The sequence below is a fragment of the Haliotis rubra genome, unplaced genomic scaffold (assembly GCF_003918875.1).
Source record: "Haliotis rubra isolate DU_JTF1 unplaced genomic scaffold, ASM391887v1 Scf445, whole genome shotgun sequence".
In the NCBI taxonomy this organism is placed as follows: Eukaryota; Metazoa; Mollusca; class Gastropoda; order Lepetellida; family Haliotidae; genus Haliotis; species Haliotis rubra.
Genome location: NW_025767130.1, coordinates 192,146 through 210,922, shown reverse-complemented (window position 1 = coordinate 210,922; position 18,777 = coordinate 192,146). Strand labels below are relative to the sequence as shown.

Here is an 18,777-nt window from a genome sequence, read left to right as displayed (position 1 = left end):
TGAAAGTGACCATCCTGCTCCAGTTCAATAAGGGTTGCTATATGTTATCACTGTGTCAGCTATGGTTTGCTGTAAGTCAGTCATACTGTAATAAAAGTGACCATCCCACTCCAGGATCCTGTGCTGTGAAGCCCCTCCCACCTGCTGCTGCTTCAGTCCGTCCAAGGCTGCCCTGGCATTCTGTGGAATGGTAAGTCTGGAGCCTTTGGAAATATATCTCATGAGTAGTGGGATAATGATACTTTCATTGCAAAGTTTAGTGAGATTATTTTGAATACACATTGCCATTTAGAAGTGGTCTAATGTAACATGTGCTACAGAACCGTAACCTGAATTCGTTGATAACCTTGATTCATGAATCGCGGTAATTATCATACTATCTCATAAATTAAGTCTCATATGACGTCATGAAGTGATACTTTCGATGTACACACAATACCACGCCTTGCCGATAAAAATGTTCCAAATCTCTGCATTACACGTAAAGTACACTCTATCTAAATGTCCAGCACTGAGATCAATAGACCCAGGTCACTAATGCCACTTATACCAAATTGTATTTTCACAAAATGTCAAGTAAGAAAGATACCATAAGCACCAACCTACTGCACACATCTCAATGTCTGTTTTTCTTGGTGTCAATACTTATTGCAATCGGCTGTCGTTCATAGTGATATATAGTAACTATGGGTGAAACGGTACGCTCTTTCCACGGTACGGTACGTATTGCGTTACAAGGCTTTCGGTTCTGTCCGTTTCGGTTCGGTATATGAAATATGATCATAATGCAGAAAATTGACAACAAGAGCCAAACCTTACATTGTTTGATAACATGGAAAAAAATAACCATAATCTTTGTTATTTTGAATGTACAAAACTGTCAGTTTCATGACCAGACAGAAGAATTAAAGTATCACTGCAACCTTGGAGCTCACAGCTGCTGTGTGGCAAAATAGCAAGTAGCCAAGTATGATTAAAAGTCACTAACATCACATCAGCATTTACTACAGTGAAATGACCACGTCCCAGAAAATGTTCATGCTTTAAAAAACAAAACAAACAACAACACACAAATCAGATCTTGTCTAATGTGACTCCGTTGATGACATATCATAGACAAATAAATTAAACAAATTAACACAACACAGTTGCCATAAGACAGTTACAGTCTGTGTGACTGATCATTGTCCTTGCACTAAATCATTGTCTATCTCTCGTTTTAATCAGTTAAACATTTAGAGACTTGGGAAGTACTGCTACACAATCTTGGCACATTCCAGAAATTTGTTTTATTCAGTTTTCAGATTCATTCAATATATCTTTTAAAGTTCACTCAGAAATGTATTACTCCTTTCTGAAACAAATATGTTTTAGCTTGAGGATGCTGATTTCGCTGTTTATTAGTCGTTAAATGTTCATTGTTCTGATATAGCTTGTAATGAGATGGTAGCAACAACAAACAAACATAAGTCCTAAGAACTGTGACGAAAAAGCCACCAGATCCATACCCATAGTTGCAGTCATCCCCCGCCATAACCCGGTCTTGGGGTCCATGGGTGACCCCCCGAGTAATGAGACAAAATAACGTTATACATATCCCGGAATAGAGGCCAAGTAAACTTTATATTCCAAATATATAACAGAACTGCTATTTCATGTATTGTGCCCAGTCAAAACTGTATCGTACCGTCGGAGATGAAAAAACAAACTTTGTAAATTAAAATAAATATGTGTATAGGAAACCTGCAATCAAATTAAACATCACTAGACACAATAATTCAGTTGTCCTTCCTGTTATGCTACCTGTTGTTCAACTAAGCCGGAAATATCAATCAGCTGTGTACAAATGTTTTTCTCCAATCTAACAGTGATTCTGTTAAAAATGATCTGAAAATATAACACAAAGAATTTCTATTCCATTATCAGAATAATATATATCTCAAGCAGTTATTCTATAATATATATCGCTGTGGTATTAGTATTATGCATTTTTTCAACGAATATGTTTAACATAATAGTTAACGTAGGTTCAGCACTCTGGGTTACATGGGTGGATACATTTTACGTAGGAGACAGTTTGACAAGTCACAGTTGACTTCCCGCGGTACCTGCCACTTTGATTGTCAAAACAAAACGTTGGCAATTAATTGTGAAATATGACTTCAATGAGTCAATAATGTGGGTCTTGGGGTCCATGGATGACGAGGCAGTAATCTGTTCGTGATTGCTGAGAATAATGTGAAATTGGTGCGTGAAAAGTAGACCCTTATGAACAAGGTAAGCGAAAGGGGTACGCATATAGAATGAGGTGATGCCATTTCTCACACTTTTTCTCCGATGTTACTGTAAACAGTTTTGATGAATGAAAATGAAAATGGGATTAAATTTAATCAAATAAAATGAAATCGATGAAGATCGTTTTATTATGAGTTTTCTGACATCATACTATACATTTTCGGATGGCAGTGTTTACTCGCGCTATATAATGTGTTGTGTTGCATCACAGCAAACATAGTAAGTACTGGGCTGATGGCGTGTCTTTATGATAATGTTGACTTTTATAACTTATTACGGTGTTCCGCAGTTTGTCTGATTTGAAATAACTGAAAAAGACACGGAACTCGGCTACTGATCTGGTATCTGCAGTTGCTGTCTTGCTGACTTTGTAAGTAGACGACTTGAGGCGATCTCGAACTCCCTTCCAGGAAAATAACAGCCGTCAAGCAAAGAAATGCATAGTGTTGCGGTCAAATGCTATATTTAGATTGAGATCATGTGATCTAGGGTAAGTCACATGACTGTAAAAAGGGGAGATAACTTGGGAACAGAAGTATGCAATGTTGTACAGTTTCAGTGTGGAGTTCAGTGTTGCAATACGGTTTTTCAACCGGCAACAGCTGAAGTAGCAGAAAACAGTGTACACAGATAAAACACAGAATAAAGTTTGCTGTGTTGGAACCGTGGGAGTTGTTAATATATATCTACAGACATTTGCAGCGGTGACAAAGTTGAAAAACCTGGACAGCGAGTGTGGACTACACATGCAGTTTGACAGTGCACGTGGTATTCAGCTAAGTTTGATATTTCGCATTCTAACTTCGGATATTATAATGACAGTTGATTATTTTGAATGAAGAAAGGATATTGCTATGGAATATTGACTTAAAGTGACTTTTAGTGAATTGTTGAATATCCTCTGTATCTTCACACGCCGCGACGTGAATTTCGTTCCTTTGACGGAAGTGACGGCAAGAGGTTTGTTTACAAAGTGGCAAGCACGTTTCCAGTTTAAATTGCCTCTCGCCCAGCGCACAAGTTTGAAAGTTTTATGCAGACATTTTGAATGGGACAGTGACATTTTGTGAATAACTGTATTGTTGACTGATAATTTGTGTCAACATGTCGTCTAAAGGAGCATATGCTCTACCAGAAAGGAACATTGAATGTAAGGAAGACGATATGTCAATCAGATCAAGGACTTTGTCAGAGAAAGGACGTTTGTATAAAATACAAAGATTGAAGGAAGAGAAGTGTAGACTTTGTTGGAATGTAACAAGAGAAAAGAGCATTATTGAAGATTTGCTGAAGAGTAATGTTGAAGTGTCAGATATCCAGGAACATTATGATAGATGGAAGGATAAATACAGTGCTTTTCTTCAGTCATATGATTCATATTGCGATATGCTTACACCAGAAGTTGTTGATGCAGATGTTCAGTCATGGTTTGCTAAAAAGACAGTATGTTTTCAGTAGTTTTAAGGCTGATATGGAAGTGTGGATAGAAGACAATTCACAGAGCCTTGAAAAGGTTGAGAAGGCTAGTGCAGCAAGTAGCGCTCAGTCAAAGAAGTCTGAAAGCAAGAAATCTTCAGGTCAGGGTTCAAAAGATTCAGTTAGGAGTAGTGTTTCATCTACAAGAATGAAGATGGTAGCCAAGCTGGCAGAGTTAAAGGCACGCGTTCACAGTGTCTTCAGCAGAGACATGCCTTGGAGGAGGAAGAACAGTATTTAAAACAGAAGAAAGAAAAGTTAGAGATAGACACAGAATTGGCAGTTGCTAATGCTCAGGTAGAAGCCCTTGAGGAATTGGAGATTACAGACAGTGTGAGTAAAATGAATCGCAACGAACAGTTGAACATGTTTAAGAGTGGTAAATCTATTCCTCCATCAGTACTATGTCCCACTAGCCAGACTTGTGTACCGACTGTGCCTCAGACACAATTGTTTGAAGATGTTCCACAGAATACTGAAATCGCCCGCGATGAAGATGGTCATTGAGAATCAGCGATTAGCTACATTACCAGAGCGTAAAAGTTCCTGTGTTCAGAGAGAGATCCTTTGGATTTTAAGACATTCATCATGGCATTTGAACATTGCATAGAAAGTAAGACAGACAGTTTCAAAGATAGACTTTATTATCTGGAACAATATACAAGTGGAATGCCAGGGGAATTGGTGCGTAGCTGTATTCACATGGAGCCTGAGCAAGGCTACGACGAAGCTAAACAGCTGCTTCAGACCAAGTTTGGAAATAAGTTTAAAGTAGCTACAGCATACACAGAGAAAGCTCTACAGTGGGCATATAAAAGCTGAAGACAGTGATGAACTGAACAGATATTCATTGTATCTGCTTGAGTGTTACAACAGTATGGCAGATATTGAGTATTTGAAGGAGCTAGAACACCCCCAAAACATGAAAATTATCATTTCCAAATTGCCTTACAAGATGCGGGACAGATGGCGTAGCCTTGTGTTCACTATTCAGGGGAAAAGGGACAAAAAGTAACTTTCCAAGATTTAGTTGGCACAGATATTGGCCGATCCATTGTACGGTAACATTGAGGATGGGAGACAAGTGCCACCACGAGTTAACAGACAGAGACAAGACAAGATGAAAGGAACCAGAGGCAGTAACTTTGCAACTAACATCGAAACACCAGACAGAACAATTGTTGACAAGATGAAACATAGAGACATCCAAGTGCCTAGCAGACAGTGGATAAATACAGCAGTGTGTTCCTTTTGTGGGGAACAGCATGTTTTGAACATGTGTAAGAAACTGCGGAATAAGCCATATCCTGAAAAGCTTGACTTTCTCAAATTAAAATCTTTGTGCTTTGGATGTTTATCCCCAGGCATTTGAGTAAACATTGTACTAACAGACTGAAATGCAATGTGTGTGAGAACGCATGCATGCAACTGTTTTGCATTCTCAGTTTTATGACAAAGACAGTATTGCATTCAAGGTTAATGCTAAAGACACTAAAACAGATGTGAAGGTTGCTTGTAATAATTGTGTGAGCATGTGTGAAAGTGTGACATATGGTTGTGGTAGTGGAACAAGTGGCTCTTTTCCTATTGTGCCTGTCAGGGTGATTTTGGAGAATAGTGATAGGTGTTATGAAACCTATGCATTCCTTGATTATGGAAGCTCTGCTTCATTTTGTACAGAAAGCCTGATGAGAGATTTAGGTCTAGAGGGTAGGAAAACTCAGATTATGTTGCAAACTATGAGTCAGAAAAAGTCAGTTCAGTGCTACACAGTGACAGGGTTGGTAGTGACAGATTTGAAGGGTGACAACTGTGTGAAGTTACCTAAACTATATACTCAGAAGGAGATTCCAGTCACCAGAAATGATGCATTCGATTGGAAAGCTTTGAGTAAGTGGTCTTACTTAGAGGAAGTTACATTGCCACAGATTGATGCTGAAGTACAGTTGTTGATAGGAAGTAATGTTCCCATTGCTCTAGAACCATGACAGATCATAAACTCTCAGCAAGGTGGACCTTATGCAGTACGGACTCTGTTGGGGTGGAGTGTCAGTGGTGAATGTGGCAACATTGATGGATGTCTGACAAGAGTATCAGTGAACAGAATTGGTGTGATGGAAAATTTAGAGAAACAGTTAGTCAGCCAGTACAACCATGATTTCAGTGAAAGACTTGTAGATGACAAGCCTGAGATGTCTAAGAATGACAAACTCTTTATGGACATTATGAACTCTGCTGAGCTTGTTGATGGACATTATGAAATCCCTTTGCCATTTAAGTCATCATCTGAAACCTTACCCAGCAACAGAACACATGCAGAATACAGGGCAGAGCAGTTAAAGAAGAAGTTTCTTGAAGTGAATCATTTCCCACAAGGACTATACAGCATTCATGACTGATTTGTTGAAGAAAGGCTATGCACAGAAAGTACTGACAGATGACAGTCATCATACAGAGAAGACATGGTATGTACCACATCATGGTATTTATCATCCTCTAAAACCAGGCAAAATTCGTGTGGTTTATGATTGTTCTGCATGCTATCAGGGAACTTCATTAAATGACCAGTTGCTAAAGGGGCGGATATGACTAGTTCTTTGCTAGGAGTCCTATTGAGGTTTCGTCAAGAACCAGTTGCGTTAATGTCTGATATTGAGGCAATGTTTTACCAGGTGAAGGTGCCGCCTAACTGATCGCAGTGTCTTGGCGATTTTTGTGGTGGGCAGATGGTGACATCACAAGAGATTTAGAGGAATATGAGATGACAGTACATATCTTTGGTGCTGTGTCAAGTCCAAGTTATTGCTAACTATGCGCTCAGATTGACAGGGAAAGATAACTCAGCATATTTTGATAAAGGATTAACTGATAGCATCAGAAGAAACTTTTATGTTGATGATTGCCTGAAGTCTGTGAAAACAGACATAGATGCCATTAACTTTGTTGCAGACATAAGTGATGTTTGTTCAAGAGGAGGTTTTCATCTCACTAAATGGGTGAGTAACAGTCGGTCGGTTCTAGAGACAGTACCTGAACAGGAAAGAGCAGTAAAAATCAAGGATTTAGACTTGGACCAAGACAAGTTGCCAATGGAAAGAGCATTAGGACTCGGATGGTGCATTGAATCGGATCAGTTTGTGTTCAAGATCTTGATAAAAGACAAACCAGCAACAAGAAGGGGCATTCTTTCCATTACAAGTTCAGTCTATGACCCAATGGGCTTCGTAGCTCCAGTTATCTTACCAGCTAAACAATTATTGAAGGACTTATGCAGGATAAAATGTGGTTGGGATGATGAAATTCCAGACAAGTCTCTCTCGTGCTGGAAGAAATGGCTTGCAGAATTGCCACAACTAGAGTACACTTCATTTGACAGATGCATGAAGCCAAATTGGTTTGGAAGGGTTGTTATTTCACAGCTTCACCATTTCTGTGATGCGAAAGTGAAACTGGGTATGGAATAGTGACCTATTTGAGACTTGTCAGTGAAACAGGAGACATTCATTGTTCATTTATATTGAGCAAGTCCAGAGTAGCCCCTCTCAAGCAAATAACCATTCCACGGATGGAGTTAACTGCAGCTACAGTGGCAATTCGAGTTGATAATCTGCTCAAAAGAGAACTGGAGATTGCTATTGATGACAGTTTTATTGGACAGACAGTATGTCTGTAATAAGATACATTGAAAATGTCAACTCAAGATTTCACACTTTTGTAGCAAACAGACTTTCAGTTATCCATGATGGCTCATCTCCACAGCAGTGGCACTATGTTGACTGAAGCTAAACCCAGCTGATGATGCTTCACAGGGGACTCTCAGTGAAAGATTTCATGAAGAGTGAAACGATGGAAAAGTGGTCCTGAATTCTTGTGGCATCAGCAGGATGAATGGCCAGTGGTCGTTGTGAACCGTGAGATTCCAGGCAACGATTCAGAAGTGAAATGGAAAACTGTAAATACAGTAAAACTCACAGATGCTAGCGACACAGTTATGAAATTGTTTCATCATTTCTCACAGTGGTACAGACTGAAACGTGCAGTAGCATGGATTTTACGAAAGTGAGGAGACACTTGAGGGACAAAGTCAAGGGGAACAATACAGATCTGCAACAGAAGGGTTCAGGCATTGAATTAACATTGCAAGACATGGTTGATGCAGAGACTTCAATTGTTCAGTTTGTACAGAGACTTGCATTTGCACATGAAATTCATATCATTGAGAACTCCAAGGCTGGACTTTGTAAGTCAAGTAAGCTATACAAGCTTGATCCCATTGTAGAAGATAACCTGTTGAAGGTTGGTGGTGGCTTGACAGAGCATGTATGTCTGAACATACCAAACATCCAGTGATACTGCCTAAGGACAGCAATATTTCAGAGATGATAGTTAGGAATATTCATGAATCTTCAGGACATGTTGGCAGAAATCATGTATTGTACAAGTTACTCAGTAAGTACTGGATTCTTGGAGCTACCTCTTTAATCAAGAGTGTGATACACAGATGTGTTACATGAAGAAGACATCATGCTGGTGTTCTGGAACAGAAGATGGCTGATCTTCCCAGAGATCGTGTTACCCCAAATGATCCTCCATTTACATTTGTAGGAGCGGATTATTTTGGTCCCTTTGAAGTTAAGCGTGGTCGTGCCTTGGTCAAAAGGTATGGAGTAATTTTCACCTGTTTGACTACTACGTGCAGTTCATATCGAGGTTGCTTTTCGCTTGATACCAGTTCATGTATCAGCGCTTTGAGAAGATTTGTAGCAAGGAGAGGTCAGATTCAGCAAATCAGGTCAGATAATGGTACCAATCTGAAAGGCACAGAGAGGGAACTTGGGGAGGCAATCAAGCATTGGAATCAATCTACCATTAAGAGAAGTATGATACAGAAGAATGTTGAGTGGATATTCAATCCTCCTACTGGATCACATCATGGCGAATCTGGGAACGACAGATACGTTGTGTCCGGAAGATACTTTTTCAGTTCTCAAGGATCAGCCTGTAGGTGATGAGGAATTACACACAGTGCTGTGTGAAGTAGAAACCATAGTTAACAGTCTCCGGCCAATTTCAAGAGTTTGGATGATCCAAGTGATTTAGATGCGTTGACACCAAATCACCTGCTATTGTTAAAAGGTAAGCGAACCTACCTCCTGGTATATTTTCTGAGAGTGATGCGCATTACATGCGCCGTCGATGGAGACAAATCCAATACTTAGCAGATCTCTTTTGGAAGAGGTGGTCTCGAGAGTATCTTACGTCGTTACAGGTGCGACAAAAGTGGTCAAAGCTCGCCGCTAATATTCATGTTGGAGATGTAGTTCTCATCGTCGATGAAGCAGCACCTAGAAATTCATGGCTTATGGCAAAAATTGAGAAAGTTTATCCTGATCACAAAGGGTTTGTGCGCAGTGTTGAAGTCAAAACGAAATCAGGTGTTTTGAACAGACCAATTTCAAAGTTGTGTTTACTGCTTGAAGGTGAATGTTGACAATATCAATTCTCAGTTCTACTGTTGAGCTAGTGTAGGAAGTGTACATTTGATAACTTACTTAACCAGTGGATATTTTAGGTTTATTATGCAACCATAATGTGTGTATGAGTGTGTATGTGAGTGATTCACATTCTCAGAGCTATTTGATGCAGTTATAAAGTTATGTTCAGTTGAAATGTATCAGTTCATGTGAAACTGAATATGTTTCAGATCCTTTGACGCAGTGTATGTTAGTATTGTAATTGTTACTTGTAACAATTAAGGGTCCGGAATGTTGCGGTCAAATGCTATATTTAGTTTGAGATCATGTGATCTAGGGTAAGTCACATGACTGTAAAAAGGGGAGATAACTTGGGAACAGAAGTATGCAATGTTGTACAGTTTCAGTGTGGAGTTCAGTGTTGCAATACGGTTTTTCAACCGGCAACAGCAGAAGTAGCAGAAAACAGTGTACACAGATAAAACACAGAATAACGTTTGCTGTGTTGGAACCGTGGGAGTTGTTAATATATATCTACAGACATTTGCAGCGGTGACACATAGATTTCGACTAAATGATTCGATTTCTAGACATTTTAGAAAAAGATTTAAAATAATTAATAAAACGACGGTAAGAAAACCGAAAATACTGAACTTTTGCATTGCATTACGGTATACCGAACTGAAGTAAAAATACCGCAGTTCTACTGATACCGAGGTATACCGTTTCACCCCTAATAGTAACTGACTACCGAATCCACGATACAATGTGACGGCTCATTTTGTGTGCACACAAATGGGTGATGATTGCAAATTGCTTCTGTAAACAAACGTTTCATTCACGAGTGGAATATTAGGCATTTTCAGTTTGCTGAATCAATGAATAAAATAATCAGTGAGTATACAAAATGAAATCGTGCATTTAAAACATGATTTTCGCTGCTCTTTCCTTTCATCCACGAATCAAGGTTACGCAAGTGTATATAGTGGACTCTGTATAATCCAACACTCACTGGGACCAGGAGAAAGTGTCGGATTATACAGAGTGTCGGATAATGCAATGTCACCTTGCTTGAATACTTTTCAAACAGTACCATACATTGTAACTGGCTTTTATTTCATAAAATTAAAGCTTAATAGCTACTTTCTTGGTAAATAAAGGCAAAATAACAAATTCTGTATGTTCATGTACATGTATATCTTTGGATTTATTGTCTTCAGTACAATATACATGCATGGACTACAATCACAATCATATTTACACATTTATTAAAAAGTGTTCAATTGTAGACTGACTGTGACAATTCAAGTTGACACCACCACCATGGATAATTCAATGTTTAAATGATTTTTTTTATAATTTAAGTCTTTTATTTCCCATTTTCATATATTACAAAAGTAGGTATACAGTAATGTGTATAATGTTTAAATGATGATAATATAGAAGAACGCTGCCGGGACCAAAAAAAATGTGTCAGAATTCACAGATTGTCGGATAATTCAGATGTCGGATTATACAGAGTCCACTGTATTAGGAATTACACTATCTCAGTAAAGTACAGACTGGGACAAAATGGGAGTCTACACATACTTTGTGTACCTGTCTAACATGATGAGCAAATTATGGTGGTGTCGTCTTGCAGCAAGAAGTAGATGTTGAGTTTGTTCATTTGTAACACAAGCTGTATTTGTGGAAGTATTTGAAGATACAGTACCGGTACCTATAAACATACTTGTGCACTTGGGGTTATTTGGGTGAGATGAGTTTACCATCCTGTGTGCTTATATGAGTTGACAAGATGAGAACCAAGTGGTCACAATGTATATGTTCTGGCTGATTGAGTGTCTACGTTGATTCAATGTCTTTACCCCTATGTTGTTTCCGCAGATGTTTCACTTTTCCAAATGAATTCTATGGATGTTTGTGGTGGACAACTAACCTTACTGGTCTTGTCTGTAGGGGGATGGGTCGGTCGTGCTGTGGGATCTACGGGAGGCTACGTCCATGCATCGGACAGTGAGTGTAGGTGACCAGGAGCATGTCATGCGCTTTCCAACGTACAACACCGCCCGCGTTCTAGAGGAGGAGAACCACCACAGCTCCATCACCACCATCGTGCCTGTCTACTCCTCTCTAGTTGGGTGAGTACTGGCTAGATCAGTGTTAGACCTTCACCCCTGTTACCATCATCGTACCTGTCTACTCCTCTCTAGTTGGGTGAGTACTGGCTAGATCAGTGTTAGACCTATCACCACCATGGTACCTGTCTACTCCTCTCTAGTTGGGTGAGTACTGGCTAGATCAGTGTTAGACCTTCCCCACCGTCACCATCATCGTACCTGTCTACTCCTCCCTAGTTGGGTGAGTACTGGCTAGATCAGTGTTAGACCTTCCCCACCGTCACCATCATCGTACCTGTCTACTCCTCCTTAGTTGGGTGAGTACTGGCCAGATCAGTGTTAGACCTTCCCCACCGTCACCATCATCGTACCTGTCTACTCCTCTCTAGTTGGGTGAGTACTGGCTAGATCAGTGTTAGACCTATCACCACCATGGTACCTGTCTACTCCTCTCTAGTTGGGTGAGTACTGGCTAGATCAGTGTTAGACCTTCACCCCTGTTACCATCATCGTACCTGTCTACTCCTCTCTAGTTGGGTGAGTACTGGCTAGATCAGTGTTAGACCTATCACCACCATGGTACCTGTCTACTCCTCTCTAGTTGGGTGAGTACTGGCTAGATCAGTGTTAGACCTTCCCCACCGTCACCATCATCGTACCTGTCTACTCCTCCTTAGTTGGGTGAGTACTGGCTAGATTAGTGTTAGACTTTCCCCCCGTCACCACCATGGTACCTGTCTACTCCTCTCTAGTTGGGTGAGTACTGGCTAGATCAGTGTTAGACCTATCACCACCATGGTACCTGTCTACTCCTCTCTAGTTGGGTGAGTACTGGCTAGATCAGTGTTAGACCTTCCCCCACCGTCACCATCATCGTACCTGTCTACTCCTCCCTAGTTGGGTGAGTACTGGCTAGATCAGTGTTAGACCTTCACCCCTGTTACCATCATCGTACCTGTCTACTCCTCTCTAGTTGGGTGAGTACTGGCTAGATCAGTGTTAGACCTATCACCACCATGGTACCTGTCTACTCCTCTCTAGTTGGGTGAGTACTGGCTAGATCAGTGTTAGACCTTCCCCACCATCACCATCATCGTACCTGTCTACTCCTCCTTGGTTGGGTGAGTACTGGCTAGATTAGTGTTAGACTTTCCCCCCGTCATCACCATGGTACCTGTCTACTCCTCTCTAGTTGGGTGAGTACTGGCTAGATTAGTGTTAGACTCCCCCCCACCACCATGGTACATGGTTCTTTCCCCATCAAACACAGTTCCAGGGGAGGTAATAACAAACCCTTACATCATGCATTATGTCCTTTGTTCCCTGTTGACATGGTGTAATATTTTTTTTGTATTCCAGCTCAAAGTCTGAAGATTCTAGTGGTGAGTTTAAGCTTTCTTATAGTTAGGGTACAACAGTGATCTGAAATGGGACAGGATAGTTTATTACACGTCTTTGTTGGTCCAGTACTGACTTACACATTAGGAAACTTCAATGGACTAACTGGAAGTTAATTATTTAATTTGTGAGAAGATTTCATGATGTAATTTGTGGTGCTTTTCCTTCTTCCTATCATTATTTAATGCGATGCCTTGTCTATTCTACAGATGTCTTGAGATTGCTCTCGACCTTGTGTTGCTGCAGATGTCTGGGAGGTTTATGATGCATCATTAAACAAAATGATTTACTCACTTTTGATTCATGTTCTGTTTTAGATTTGGGTTCTGGCCTATCTTTCCAGTTAGCATCAGTTGAACAGAATGCTGTAGTCAACCTGTGGGTGAGTCGATTGATCAGAACACTAGCATTACCCTGTCCTTTGACCTAAGCCTTTAAATTCCACCAGTAAACAAGGATACAATTAGCTTCTGGAATGTCAATCACTGGAGTTTGCTTGACAGTGATATTGTGTATTGGCAATTGCATTGACATTTGCAATGACTGACAGTATTGTCCTGCATACTCTCCGTGGGTTGAGTTCTGTTGGCTCTTTGTTTGTCAACTGACTATACAGGGCATTATCAACTGACCCATGAATTGACCCAAGCATGTCACTGGACAGGGGTTACTGATACAGTCAGATGCCATGTTGTCTATGTTAGTAAACTACCCATTATGTGATCTGGCAACTTGGTTGAAAACGGTTTGGCGATAAGCAGGTTTAGGGTATTATCAATTTATGGTGGCCAATCCTTCCCTGATAATTGATGGGTCATTTAATTATTCTACCAAGGCATTTTAGAACCCTATTATGATTTGTCCTCCAGTGGTAATGAAGCAACATTGGACTATGATCTTACTATTTTGATATCAATATACATATCACATAAGAACCAGTGTTACAATCCACATTCACATAGTAAGTATGATGTTTGTACACAGGTGGTGGCTGAGATCTCGGCCCCAGACATGGCTGGGTCAGAGTCCGACCTGGGCCTCGCACCAGGGGGGAGGATCAAACTGCTCAAAAGCTCCTCCGTAACTCTACAGTCTCCCAACAGGTGAGTACAGAGCTCCTCCGTAACTCTACAGTCTCTCAACAGGTGAGTACAGAGCTCCTCCATAACTCTACAGTCTCTCAACAGGTGAGTACAGAGCTCGTCCGTAACTCTGCAGTCTCTCAACTGGTGAGTACAGAGCTCGTCCGTAACTCTGCAGTCTCTCAACTGGTGAGTACAGAGCTCCTCCGTAACTCTACAGTCTCTCAACAGGTGAGTACAGAGCTCGTCCGTAACTCTGCAGTCTCTCAACTGGTGAGTACAGAGCTCCTCCGTAACTCTACAGTCTCTCAACAGGTGGGTACAGAGCTCCTCCGTAACTCTACAGTCTCTCAACAGGTGGGTACAGAGCTCCTCTGTAACACTCTCTTGAACAAAGAACACTGGTGATCCATAAGAATATACTTTGCATTACATCATCCTGCTTGTTATCAAATTTCTGATTCCCAGATTTTCAATTCTATTTGTGATCAATTGTCTCAGGGATCTAATAGCTTAGTGGTTAAGGTGTTCTTTTATGATGAACACTGAAGTTCTGTTCCCAAAATAGGTACCATGTGAGAAGTGCAATCTTGATGTTTCATCACCTTCATAGAAAGTATACAGTACCATACTCACTGATGTTCTGTTACTCACTGATGCTCTGTCCTCTTCTCCACAGGGCTGCCAAGACCAAGGGTGGTATTCAGGCATTTGAAATGCAGCTGTTACCGACAGACCTCAACCACTTCTATATCGGCACTGATACGGTGAGTACACTCACAAAAACATAGATTGGTTGGTTTCTAGGATTACAGATCATTCTGCAAGTGAAGATTCCAGGCTACAGTTGCACCCCAGCAGTTCATGCTTGCTACACGATGTGACGGAACAGATTTGGTGGTCAGACTTGGTGACTGGTTGATTATGTGTCCTTCGACCCTGGTGATGGGGATTGTCGCTCATAATATCAATCACTGGACTCAGAGAGAATCCTTTTTAAATCAGATGTAACGAAAGTCTTGGAGACTTGAAAATCATCTGAAATAATTTTTAAAACTTTTTCAGTTTGTAGGTAATAAAAACCAGTGTCTTCTGTGTAAATATACAGCGCTCCAGCGGCAGTGACTTAGAGAATAGTGATGTCATGTGATTGTGATGTCAGTGTTGTCTTCATGATAGTAGACTTATGTCACACTTTCTTACATTCACAGGGTTGTGTTGTCCATGGTGTACGCTTCGGTTCTCGAGGGTTCCCTCAAGGCTATGCCCCAGCAGTAGGTGAGTGTTGTCTAGGTGTACGCTTCGGTTCTCGAGGGTTCCCTCAAGGCTATGCCCCAGCAGTAGGTGAGTGTTGTCCATGGTGTACGCTTCGGTTCTCGAGGGTTCCCTCAAGGCTATGCTCCAGCAGTAGGTGAGTGTTGTCCATGGTGTATGCTTCGGTTCTCGAGGGTTCCCACAAGGCTATGCCCCAGCAGTAGGTGAGTGTTGTCCATGGTGTACGCTTCGGTTCTCGAGGGTTCCCTCAAGGCTATGCTCCAGCAGTAGGTGAGTGTTGTCATGGTGTACGCTTCGGTTCTCGAGGGTTCCCTCAAGGCTATGCCCCAGCAGTAGGTGAGTGTTGTCCATGGTGTACGCTTCGGTTCTCGAGGGTTCCCTCAAGGCTATGCCCCAGCAGTAGGTGAGTGTTGTCCATGGTGTACGCTTCGGTTCTCGAGGGTTCCCTCAAGGCTATGCTCCAGCAGTAGGTGAGTGTTGTCCATGGTGTATGCTTCGGTTCTCGAGGGTTCCCTCAAGGCTATGCCCCAGCAGTAGGTGAGTGTTGTCCATGGTGTACGCTTCGGTTCTCGAGGGTTCCCTCAAGGCTATGCTCCAGCAGTAGGTGAGTGTTGTCCATGGTGTCCCACAAGGTTATGCTCCAGCAGTAGGTGAGTGTTGTCCATGGTGTCGCGCCTTCTCGGTTCTCTCGAGGGTTCCCACAAGGCTATGCCCCAGCAGTAGGTGAGTGTTGTCCATGGTGTATGCAGCCGGTTCTCGAGGGTTCCCTCAAGGCTATGCTCCAGCAGTAGGTGAGTGTTGTCCATGGTGTACGCTTCGGTTCTCGAGGGTTCCCACAAGGCTATGCTCCAGCAGTAGGTGAGTGTTGTCCATGGTGTACGCTTCGGTTCTCGAGGGTTCCCTCAAGGCTATGCCCCAGCAGTAGGTGAGTGTTGTCATGGTGTACGCTTCGGTTCTCGAGGGTTCCCTCAAGGCTATGCTCCAGCAGTAGGTGAGTGTTGTCCATGGTGTATGCTTCGGTTCTCGAGGGTTCCCTCAAGGCTATGCCCCAGCAGTAGGTGAGTGTTGTCATGGTGTACGCTTCGGTTCTCGAGGGTTCCCTCAAGGCTATGCTCCAGCAGTAGGTGAGTGTTGTCCATGGTGTATGCTTGCTTCGGTTCTCGAGGGTTCCCTCAAGGCTATGCCCCAGCAGTAGGTGAGTGTTGTCATGGTGTATGCTTCGGTTCTCGAGGGTTCCCTCAAGGCTATGCTCCAGCAGTAGGTGAGTGTTGTCCATGGTGTATGCTTCGGTTCTCGAGGGTTCCCTCAAGGCTATGCCCCAGCAGTAGGTGAGTGTTGTCATGGTGTATGCAGCAGTAGGTGAGTGTTGTCCGGTTCTCGAGGGTTCCCTCAAGGCTATGCCCCAGCAGTAGGTGAGTGTTGTCCATGGTGTACGCTTCGGTTCTCGAGGGTTCCCTCAAGGCTATGCCCCAGCAGTAGGTGAGTGTTGTCATGGTCATGGAGAATAGACTGTACATGATGCAACAAACAGATCATCTCTTTGAAAACTTACATGCCCTCATGGTATAGCTTGTTTCTTTACATTACAGAGTCTCCAGTAAATGTCACTACGATCGACTTCTCACCCTTTGGTAGCCCCTATCTGTTGGTAAGTTTACCCCACTGTCGCCTCCAGTCAGTTCCATCCAAGGGACAGTCATAGACTTCACTTCAGCACTTAGCAGACTATTTCAAACATGCTGTGTTTGATAATGAGTCAGAATTTTGTTTTACAAATCAAGATTTTTCTTACTATGAACTATGTTGAAAAAAACAATGTAATCATTCTCTAATGTTATTGGCAACTAAAGAAGCCATGACGTCAAACAAAGACATATGAAATTTAGAGTACTTCCTTACTTTTAATACTACAGTAGTCCTCCATGAATGACAGGTCAGCATGAATCAGGTTACTTGTACCCACCCACCTGGATAGCCATGTTACAGTGTCCGAGTTTGAAGCTACATGGAGTTATGCCCCTTTCCTCTGTCTTTTGGTGCCACAGTAAACACTTGTCTGCCATGATTACCGCTACTTTCATGTATGTACAACATATTGTCTGTAAAGGATATAAATATAGGATACCTAATGTCATGCGTCAGGTTATAAATCCATTCCTTATGTCATTATGTCATTCAAATAGTCTGTTCTGTTTTCACTGTCAAAGAAACATTTTCATCTCAGAGTACTTTTATTGGTGTATCAGATGAACAGACAAAATCTCCTGTTTTTGCAGTGTCTGTTTTCCAAGCCAATCTTGTATTTGGTATTAACTTTACACCCTCGGGTATGATATCCTACATCCTGTGTAACTGTATCACTAGAATTGTACACCCAGTGCGACACTGCCACAGTCCTCACATACCTCCTTCTCAACTCATACGAACAGTGTTAGAAAAATAACTTCATCCTGAGGGTTAAGGCAGCATCTAACATGACCACAAGTCACTGTCCCTGCAAGAGCTGTACATGCTGTCTGCTGCCTGCTTGTGCTGATTCCATACTTAGTTAATAATTCATGCAGGTTGTCCTCTGGAAGTATAAACCATGTAGTACCTATGATTTGAAGCCTGTCTAGTGTTTGCTTATAAACTGTGCAGAATATTGGAAGAGAAAAATAAATTACTAAAATGAAGTGTTCACATTAGGCTTTCCATGGGACTAACTTTTCCTTGAAGGGGATATTTTTAACTGCAGGGTCTTTTTTTGAGTGTAAACTCAATAACTTATGAACATAGATTTAGTCATGTTGAGCTGTGAACCCTGCTGTGTCTCACCTTGTATCTTGTCATTACAGGCTGGCTGTGACAATGGCTGTCTTCATCTCTATCACACCGGCACAGGTGAGCAATCACTCTCCCATAGGGGGAAATATGAAGATGAATGCACGAAACAATCAACATAGTGTCAGCATTCACACAACTGTGTCACAGTGCAGAAATACTTCTATCAGCTGTATTCCCCTGATCCTTACAATCAGAAAATATGATCAGAGTTTTCGTTACAAAAGGTGTTTTTGTCTACAAACAGTGTATTGATGTTATGTGTCGATTCCCAAGTTGAAACTAAATGTTATCTGGGAAACTGTCCGTAACAGACTGGGTGTGAAACCAACAAACCAACAAAGCAATGTGACATAATCAACTATTGTAGTCTGGAATTAACTACATTTACAAATTTAAAGAAATCACTTCACAGGTGTTACAGAGGTAGTACAAATTCAAAGGCAGCGTAAAGCAAAACCACTGATGCTAGCAATAAAGACAAATGGTAAAATTCACCTCACTGTAACAATGGTCAAGTTTCCAAAATAGGCTGAGTATCCAGGGTAAGAATGACCTTCACACAAATTCTTGTAACTTGAGATGTAATGTGAGATGAGAGGCAAGAGTTAGCTCTCTTTATATATACCGATAAAAAAGACTACAGAAGATTCACCAACTACTGGGGTTCGATTAGTGGAAAGATTCCTAGGGTTGTAGTACTCTGTTGTAGTTTCCAGTACACTGTCTAGATATAGCCCACCACTGTGCCCACCAGCACATGGAACAATGAATAACACAGCACATAACAATGTATTACTCTGTAAATTATCACAGAACTCTCTATACAACATA

General features: G+C 41.5%; 1 protein-coding gene across 4 annotated transcripts in view; it reads left to right on the top strand.

Annotated features, from left to right (window-relative positions):
* LOC124289626 (cytoplasmic dynein 2 intermediate chain 1-like) overlaps positions 1-18,777 on the top strand; it is a 61,688-nt gene that overhangs the window by 37,573 nt on the left and 5,338 nt on the right. For all 4 annotated transcript variants that reach the window (XM_046726232.1, XM_046726230.1, XM_046726229.1 and 1 more), the window contains 9 exons: positions 115-190; positions 11,205-11,386; positions 12,725-12,747; positions 13,081-13,145; positions 13,748-13,866; positions 14,525-14,612; positions 15,057-15,123; positions 16,710-16,768; positions 17,958-18,003. In XM_046726232.1, coding sequence (XP_046582188.1) covers positions 115-190; positions 11,205-11,386; positions 12,725-12,747; positions 13,081-13,145; positions 13,748-13,866; positions 14,525-14,612; positions 15,057-15,123; positions 16,710-16,768; positions 17,958-18,003 — 725 coding nt within the window. The remainder of the gene's footprint in view (positions 1-114; positions 191-11,204; positions 11,387-12,724; positions 12,748-13,080; positions 13,146-13,747; positions 13,867-14,524; positions 14,613-15,056; positions 15,124-16,709; positions 16,769-17,957; positions 18,004-18,777) is intronic.